The 9538-nt window shown below is 46.5% G+C and overlaps 1 protein-coding gene across 1 annotated transcript in view; it reads right to left on the minus strand.

Moving 5' to 3' along the window:
• Positions 1–984: 984 nt before the first annotated feature.
• The window catches only part of DUOX2 (dual oxidase 2), a 26609-nt gene continuing 18055 nt past the window's right edge, over positions 985–9538 (minus strand). The window contains exons 22-33 of the mRNA XM_069105672.1: positions 9287–9370; positions 7979–8160; positions 6804–7034; positions 6170–6269; positions 5365–5414; positions 4761–4888; positions 4181–4334; positions 2916–3148; positions 2429–2587; positions 1867–2022; positions 1395–1523; positions 985–1107 (exon numbers count right to left, since the gene is read on the minus strand). Of these exons, the coding sequence (XP_068961773.1) occupies positions 985–1107; positions 1395–1523; positions 1867–2022; positions 2429–2587; positions 2916–3148; positions 4181–4334; positions 4761–4888; positions 5365–5414; positions 6170–6269; positions 6804–7034; positions 7979–8160; positions 9287–9370 (1729 nt within the window). The remainder of the gene's footprint in view (positions 1108–1394; positions 1524–1866; positions 2023–2428; positions 2588–2915; positions 3149–4180; positions 4335–4760; positions 4889–5364; positions 5415–6169; positions 6270–6803; positions 7035–7978; positions 8161–9286; positions 9371–9538) is intronic.

Here is a 9538-nt window from a genome sequence, read left to right on the forward strand (position 1 = left end):
TTTTTTTTTTTTTTTTTTGCCTTTTGGAGGGCAATTGAGGTTAAGTAACTTGTCCAAGGTTACACGGCTAGTTTGTGTGTGTGTGTGTGTGTGTGTGTGTGGGTGTTAAGTGTCTGAGGCCGGAACCGAACTTGGGTCCTCCTGACTCCGGGGCCAGCGCTTTACTCACTGTACGACCAGCTCTTGACATGCTCTCCTTACAGTAGATAGGGAGAGATAGTTTTATAAGAGGCTGTCTAGATCTCCTGGTGGAACCCTAGAAGGATAAGGTTCCCCTTCCCACCCTGTGTTCAAGTCATTCAGAAAGAGAAGTCCCCTGAGAGAGAATAGACAGAGAGCATTCTGCCCTATACAGAGGAAAGCACTCAAGGCAATTCCTCCCCCATTTTTTTTTTTTAACAAAATCCTACCTGTTTGTCAAGGACCGATCAAATATCACTTCTCTGAATGAATGAAAAAAATTTATTGAGAACTTGTGTGCCAAGCCCTGTGCTAAGGACTGGGGATATAAATACAAAAACTGAAGCAGTCACTGCCTTCAAGGAGCTTACATTCTAATGGGGGGAAATAACATATAAAGGGGCATGGTTGACAGGGAGGGGTATCTGGGTTAGGGAGGTCACAAGAATGGTGAGTGGAGTCATAGGGCAACTAACTGACTCATCCTTTCCAGGCATGGTATTGTTGATTTTGCCTCCCAGAGGAAATGAGGGAGCAGCAATGGGGAGGGGCTAGGGAAGACGGTACCATATTTGTGCACTGATAACGTAAAGATAGCCTAGAAGCAGAGAGGGTGTGGGTCAGGCTAGTTATGTTGAATGTTCACTGATCAGTTGCCCAGGTGGTTCAGGGTGGGAGCTTCATGGGAGGCTGCAACACAAAACCATGGCATGAAGATGGTCTAGATATACAGAGCAGCAGGGTTGGGGCTAGGGCCCTCCTTCATGAAGCTTTGCATGATCTCCAGGACCCAAATGGAGCTGGTCAGAAGTTCTCATAATGGTGTATAAAGTGAGCCTGGTCTTGTCGGTTGATGAGTTGACAGGCTTTTTCTACATTCTTGGTCATGCCAGGCGGGCCACAGCTGAACACCCCAATCTTCTTCACCTAGGGGTGGGTTGGAGGAGAGAGAGACACCACAGGTTTAGGGGTGCAGACTCCCCAGGGAGGAAATGGCTTCCCAGGGCTGATACTATAGTGCAGAGCGAATAGGATCCTGACCCCAGACTTAGAGGGTCTAGTGGGGTGGAGTAGAGGGTAATGATAGGGATTCCAAACTGGAGATTTCACCCTATACAAATAGAAGGCAAGAAATCTCTGTCTAATGCCTGTTCAAAGATGGGATAGAATGGAGTTTTCTCCCAGGATTTCAGAGTAGGGGGCCAGGGATTCACCTCTGGGTGGACCTCCTGCAGTGAGTTGAAGAATGGACCAAAGCGGGGACGACCAAAGTGAGTGATGGAGCGTAGGCCCGTGAAGAGACTCTGGTTCAGCACCTTCTGGAAGTGCCGCTCACAGATGTACTAAGTGAAGGAAGGTAGAAACTCAGGCTACACCCAAAGATGGAGCACAGAACCCAAGAAAAAGAAGGTGATCAGGGGTGGCTAGGTGGCCTAGTGAATAGAGCACTGACCCTGGAGTCAGGAGGACCTGAGTTCAAATCTGGCCTCAGACACTTAACACTTACTAGCCATGTGACCTTGGGCAAGTCACTTAACCCCAATTGCCCTTCCAAAAAACAAACAAACAAAAAAAAAAGGTGATGTTGGGGTGAAAGGCAAAGAGTCAGGGGCAGAGAGAGGGATAGAAAAAAGAAGCGAGGCCAGAGTCAGGGCTCTGCAGATTTGTCCCCCAGCCAGCCCTCACCAACATGGTGGTCCTAAGGTCAAACTTCTCAGCCAGTTGGGTGATGTAGATGTGTACAGACACCAGCTCCTGAAGGTCATGCTCCTCCACCTCCCGGATGATGTCTGCCAGCCACTCAAATTGCTTTTGGGTCCTTGTCACCCAGATGAAGTAGATCTTGAGGCACCAAGGTCATATTCAGCTGATGAATTTGATACCCAAGGGGATCCCAAGACTAAGGCTGTCTCCAATTAGCACCCATGACATCTCTCTTAGGCTCCTCACTAGCCTCTCACAACAATGGAGTGAGGAAGAGATACCTAGCCAATAGATGTCAGCAGAGAAACCCTGGGTTGTATATCCCCTCCTTTTCCCCTTGGGGCTTTCTCCTTGCTATCCCAAATAAAGGTAAACTCCTTGAGTTTTTTAGTCTTTACGTCCCAAGGAGAATGCCTGGCACACTGTTAGTGTTTTAAAACTGCTTGTTGGATTGAATTGAAAAATGTAAATTTGCAGCTACCATGTTAGCCCAAAACAATATCTCTCTCCTTCTGCTGAGGTAGGACCAGGGAGAGACTCTCACCTTCTTGCAAAGCAGTTGGCTATTGACAGATGACTTGAAGACCAGGTCTTTGAGGATGGAGGCAAAGGGGGTTACCCCAATGCCCCCACCCACCAACACAGACACTTCAAACTTATGCCACTCTTGGTGGCCTTCCCCAAATGGGCCATCCAGGTACAGCTGCCAGGAGGAAGAGAGAGATAAGAAAAGTCTGGCCACCCAACCTGACAGTGAGGCCAGATATGGGAAAGAGACAAGGAAAGAGAAGTGGAGAGGAGTCAATAAAGGCTGGCTGGCTGGCTGGCTTCTAATGAGGCACCCCTATTTCCTCTTTGCCCGACCCAGGATATGCAGTATCTAAGAACATCTGTAACTCTTGGCCCTGAATTTAAGCTAGAAGTAATCTTTGGGGAATCTGGTTCCATTAAACCCAGGGTATGCTGAAGGGATCCTGAAAGTGTTTGGTATTTCTGGCCCCTAGAGTCAGGGAGGGTTGGGGGGGATATACCTTAGGATATAATGTACTGCTGTTGCCTGATGGAAGTGAGTAGATCTCTCTAAGTCGCATGGTCCAGGGTCCCACAGCTCTGATGTGCAGACTGAGTGTGTCCTCATGGGGTGCAGAGGTGAGTGTGAAGGGATGGTATTCTGTGGTACCCAGGGACAAACAGGCAATACGTACCCATTGCCCTGACTTGTACTCAAAGCCCTGGGGCCGCTGGAACTGCAAGTAGGTCACACCTAGTAGGAAAGGGAACAGGAAAGAGTACGGAGGTTAATATAATCCAACAAACATCGATCAATGTTGATGAGCAAGATCAAAGGCACCCTTAGGAATTCCTCTCATAGGTGAATGCTGGCAGTGATCCCTTCCCATCCCTACAACTCCTGAGGAGCCACAGAAATGTCAGGGCAAGAGTTGGCGAGGGGGGAGGCAGTCCTGTTGAGCTGAGGCCATTGGTTCGTCCTTTTGTGATTCAATCGACTAATCAACAAATACTTAATTACCTCTATGTGCCAAGCTCTGTGTGAGGCATTGTGGTCCTTTGCCTTGAGGAGCTAACATGTAGCAGCATGACCCAAGAGCCAAGCTACTTGACGATTCCAGAGCATCAATGCTCTGTGTTCTATCTCAGTCCCTCCTCCCACTAGAGTTCATCTCAGACACCAGAGCCTTTTGCTTCTAGATCCTGAGGCTGAGACACTAGGACTTGGGCAATCCCAGACTCCTGAGAGGTTGTTTGAGAGTTCTCTCTGGGTCATCTCATCATCTTGTCTATTACCCTACATATGTGTGTGGAGGGGTGGAGGCGATGAAAGGAGAAATATGCCTTGTCCCTTTCCTCATAATATATCTTATATGTACCTAGTTATTTCCATCTTATATTCATATATGTATACATTATATATATTTCCATCCCCTATTAGAAGGTAAGCTCCTCAAGGGCAAAAGCCTTTATTTGTATCTCCAGTATAAGTGCAGAGCCTGACATAGTAAACACTTACTAATGGGGACTGACTGACTAGTTTAGACACATAAGTCTTTCCATTTCCTTATCTTCTCTATAAGTTAGTTCAGTCTATTATTTGTGAATTTGTCAATTATCTTTCCCCATCAGAAATTTAAGCCCAATTCCAATAGTGTCGAGACACTATGCAGGATGGTGCAGACATGAAGGTTGTCTCATGGGGCTCTGGGAATCCATGGGATCCTCCAGCAGTTCACCCCTTAACTATGTCCATAGGTTCTCCTGCCCAGGCCAAGCTCCATACCTGAGGGCAGCAGCTCAGCCTTCAACACACTGATCTCCACCTTCTTCCGGCTCAAGCTCACCAGCTTGTCCCCACAATAGATAAGAGCTGGAACCAGGAAGTAAAGGTAGAAACTGGGGAACTGGATCAAGGCAAAACTGCCATGGATGATGAGCTAGAAAAAAAAAGCCCATTGGTATAGCTCAGACCCACTGGATCTGTCCCTACTCTAGTCTCACACAAGGCCCCAGCCAGCGTGATCAAGGCTGATTTCAAGTATGAGGACTCCCTTTTATTTTATTTATTTTTTGGTCTTTTTGGAGGAGGGAAGGCAGGGCAATTGGGATTAAGTGACTTGCCCAAGGTCACACAGCTAGTGTTAAGTGTCTGAGGTCAAATTTGAACTCAGGTCCTCCTGACTCCAGGGCCAGTGCTCTATTCACTGCACCACCTAGTGGCCTCCATGAGGACTCCTGAGTCTAGACTAAATTTCCACTATGATCAGAGCCTAGAGGCAGCAGGTCCCTTTGTCCATTCTCTCCTTCTTTTGGGGCGCTCATTTCTTTCTCTGAGGTCCTGCCTCAATCATGTCACCCCTCACCAGGATGTACAGCACGATGTAGAGATGGTGAGTCAGCCAGAAGCCCTTGAAGCTTCGTTGGCGGAAGTGCTGGGAGGCGAAGACGTACATGATGGCCAGGACTGCTAGCAGAAGCACTCCCGACATGCCTGGGGAAGTGGAGGGGATAGGTTAGTGGGAGTCGCCCTTACCTCTGTGACTGAGCCTCCCTTGTCTTGTCCTGCTTCAAACTGAGAGAGAGCCTTCTCCCTCAATAAATATACTCTGCCAGCTAGCTTATTCCCCCCAACTTCTAGAGCATACTCTGTACAGATGGCCAAGTGGACCCGGGGTAAGTCTAGTCTTCAGTCAGCCTGTTTCCACTGAGATGGACAAGTGAGTTCATGTCCCAAAAAGGATGGACAGACATTTGCAGAACCCGTTAGTTTTCTCCCTTACCATTGCATATAGATATACAAACACCAAGAAACAAGGAGAGAAGAAAACCGTAGAATCACAGAATGTTGGGCTTGAAAGAGACTCTAGAAGTCTACTAGTGCACTCACTTTACAAATAGTAAAACTTAGGCTCACACATCTCCCTCCCTTCTCCTGTTTTCAACCCCTTATACCACCCTACTCCTTACCTGGGACACTCTCAAAGAACCACCAATAGAACGTATGGGGCAGCTGGGACCTGATGGATAAAGGGAGAGTGAGCCTCCAAAGGGGGAGGGTTACAAGCCTCATCCAGCAGAAGAAGCTCAGGTCTGGTCATTGTTTCATGAAGTATCTCCCTCCAGCCCCAAGTGCTAGTGCCTCGCTAGACCCCTGCACTCCACAAGGGACTGCCCTTGCCTAGCTTAGAAAGATGCTGGATCTCTTCAGGGAAAGAAATAGTACCTCGACCTCCTCTCCCCTCCCCCCCCCTTCCTCCCTCCGTCCCCCAGGCCATTTGCTTACCCTACAAGTGGCTTAGGGAGAAAAGGATGGAGTGGAGGGATAATAGGATCCAGTGTGATTGGTCCCACCCCCTAACTGGCCTAGGGTGTGCTAGGGCAGCTCTGCTCTAGAAGAAGTGATAAACCCCAAAGTCCAGACAAACCTGCTAAGTCCCCATGGCTTTTTTTCCTCTGGTTCCAAAGAGAACCAAAGGAGGGAACCACCTCTGCCAGACAAATAAACCATCACTGGCCACTCAGCCCGAAGAGACACAGTTGCTTCCACTTAAAGCAAGGAGCCCCACTGAGTTACTCCTCAAAGATTGCTTGCCACATTCCCCCAGGGGCCCAGTGACCTCCACAAAGCTGGTTGGACAATAGATAGGGAGTCTAGGGCCATTTCTGTTGTTTTTCTCCCCTACCTCCAGAAACCACCAGGAGTACAAGTTATCTCATAGCCCCCTTTGGTAATTCCCATCTGACCCTGGGATTTGTCTGTATCTGTACTGACCCATCATTCACGAAGACATGTGGGAAGACGCAGGCGAGCACGCTGAGTGGACTGACTGAGAAGATGTAGACGTTTACCACGTGGCCAGCACTGTGCAGGACTGTGAAAGACAGACATAGGGTCACTTGGGAATAGAGACATAGGAAGAGAAATGAGACTGAGAAAGTGAAAGAAAGGAAGACAAAGACCGAGAGACAAGGAGAGTAATCAGAGACACACAGAAAGAGCCCATATAGTCTAGAGACATATACAGTAGAGACAGTGGGGAGTAGTAAATAGAACCTTGGTCTTGGAGTCGGGAAGATCTGGGTTCAAATCCAACCTCAGATACTTACTAGCTAAGTGATTTGGGCATCACTTAACCTCTCTATGCCTTGGTTTCATCTGTAATGTTGTTGGCCTCAGTGGCCAACTTCTAGCTCCAAATCTGTGATCCTAAAAAAATTCTATGATCTTTTCTCTTCTCCTATCCCATCTTTGAGGCTGGTTCCACTCCTAACACCAAAGTCATCTCAACTTGAAGCAACTTGGCTACCACTCTCCAATCAGCTAAAAACCAAAGCAGAAGCTTGAATGGAGAAGAAGGAAGAAGGAATGGGGTGGGGGTGTCTGAATGCTTTCATGGGTCACTTACTAGCTAGGGTGACAGCTGCCATGGCAATCCAACGGTGAAAGTCCACTGCAGCGTCAAAGGGCACATAGCGATTGAGGAAAGTCTCCCGTAAGAAGGTGATGAGGTTGCGGCACATGGTGAGCAGGATATAGGAGAACATGAAGGAGACGCTGGCTGCCGTGCCTCGGGAGATGATGAGACCCACAAGTGAAGTCTGGGAGATGCCCGAGCTTGGTGAGGCAAAGGCATAATCTGAGGTAAAGAGTAGAAACAGAATTGGATTGGGGGTATCTGTGTCAAAGCCTTTGGGGTACAGATCATAGGAAACCCAAAACACAAGGTTCCTTGGGAGGAAGGCCTTGTCGTGGACAGAATTCTGTGACCATTACACCATAGATTTGAAAGGAATTAAAGTGGAAGCAAAACTCTTGGGTTTGATGTAGAGTGATCCTAAAGATCTAGGTCTGATGATGATCCTCCCTTGTTCAACAAATCTTAGGGGCCATCTTTGATTCTAGGATAATGTCCATGCATGCCCATTTGGCATTTACAATCCTCCACAAGCTGATTCTATCTTCCCTTTTCAGATTTGTTTCCCATCACTCTTCTTCAGACGTTCTTTGTTCCCACCAAACTTACTACTTGCTGTTCCTCACACCCAATGTTTCATTTTCTTTCTCCAAGCTCTTCCCCATGCCTGAAATGTACTCCCCACCTCCTTCACCTCTGCCTCTTGGAATCCCTAATTAAAGGGATTCAAAGCTCTGCTTAGATACCACCCCCCGCCATGTGATCTTATTCTTTTAACCGCTAGTGCCTTTCCTTCCCCCACTCAGAAAAAAAAAATATTACCCTGTATTTGTGTTACACACACACATATATATTTATATACACATATATGTATATTTAACCATGTATATACTATTTCCTCAGAATATAAAATCCTTGAGGGCTGGGACTGTTTCATTTTTATGTTTGAATCTCTAGAACTTAGCTTGGTGCTTAGTCTATAGTAGGTATTTAATAAATGCTTATTGGATGGATCTTTTCTATTTGCCTGTGTCAGATTAAATGGATTGGAAGGCTCCTATTTCTCTCCATAGTGCCTTATCCTCATTGAGAGACTCTTCTTGGATTAGGATGGCTGCCCACTTCCCTTTCCCCTTCCCCAATGCCCAGTCCCTCGGGACACTCACAGTAAGCCTGCATCACAAACAGCCCAGCAGAGATGGCAGAGAAGATAGCCACACAGACGATATGTCTCCGATAGTTCTCCACAAAGCGTTTAAACTGCTGGAGTTTCTGAGAGAGTTTACCTCTTTGAAACTTTTCCCTCTGAGCCTCTGTGTATAGACGTGAAGTGTAGTAATTTTGTGCCCTGGGAGAATGGTAATCAGTCAATCAATTAGCCAACTCCTAGGCAAAAATGATTCAATCAACCAACTCCTAAGCAAAAATGATTCAACCAACCAACGAACTCCTAGGCAAAAATGATTCAATCAATTAACCAATTCCTAGGCAAAAATAATTGGAAGACAAAAATAAAACAGGCCCTGCCCTCAAGGAGTTTATAATGCATCAAGGGAGACAACATTTACATATGGAAGTACATATAAAATAAATTCTTAGTTATAAAAGTTAACTCTCTGGGAAGCAGTAGGATTGGGGAAAATTTGACAGGTATAAAAACAAAAGATATCAATTAAAATGTACTTAAAAGTAAGTATATGAAATAAACACAAGATATTTTGAGGGCAAAGGTAATGCATGAGTTGAGGGGAGATCAGAGAAGGCCTAGTATAGCATTTCAACTGAGCTTTGAAAGACACTTGAGGATGAAGAACATTCCAGGCGTGGGAGACTTCTTGCCCTTCCAAGGCAAGGCAAATGTGACATTACGCCGGGCTATGTCCCCCAGTGTAAGTGGGAAAGAGACTTCCCTGATATCATATAAACTCCACTTGTGGTGAAAGTACGTATACCACTTTGTTTCCTGTGCACATCTCCTTGAGGAGAGGTTTTTAGGGACTGAAGGAAGATTAAGGCATGGAGAAAAGTGTTAGCTTTATTTTTCAGGCTGACTGCTATCTTTCTAGCTCCCCAATACATCCTCAGACCCCCACCCCCATTCTACAGGTTACTCCATCTTGTTTCAGATCCTTAATCCTTCCTTTGCTCATATGCTTAAAATGTTTAGGAGACAAGTGACTTTCCTAGCTTCCCTCCCTTTCTCTTTCCCACATGCCCATGCTCCTTGACACCACTCCCTTTCCCAAAGATTTGGGAGCCTAGGCATTCCTTGACATTGTAACTGATTTATGAGATGGATGCCTTTGAGCAGGAGGAAATATTTGGTTAGGAGGGGGCCATCTCAAAAGCTGGTTACAACAGAAAAATTAGAGCTTAGGTAGTCACTTAACCCCTTCCTGGGGATCAGTTCCTAAGAGGGTTCAGGTCTCAGAGGCTCAAGAGTTCTGTCTCCAGCTGAAGGTTCCAAGACTTACTTCTTGCCAAATCTCTTCCTCATACCAGCACTGCCAGGCTCTGGGGTCTCTGAAGATAGAATCTCATCTCCATTGGAGTAAACACTGTGAAAAGAGCAAAGGGGCACATTTTCCTTATCTGTATTTAAGAGACCCTAGCAGATTAAGGTGGGGGGAAGGGGAGGGATAATCTTTCATGAGCACCTGTTCACAGGTCGGGATCAGAAACAAATTAGCAAATGGGAGAGATAGTATAGAAGTAAATTTGGAACC

This window comes from Petaurus breviceps, unplaced genomic scaffold (genome assembly GCF_028583685.1).
Source record: "Petaurus breviceps papuanus isolate PSGF00001 unplaced genomic scaffold, PetGlider_PUasm1.0 77, whole genome shotgun sequence".
NCBI lineage: Eukaryota > Metazoa > Chordata > Mammalia > Diprotodontia > Petauridae > Petaurus > Petaurus breviceps.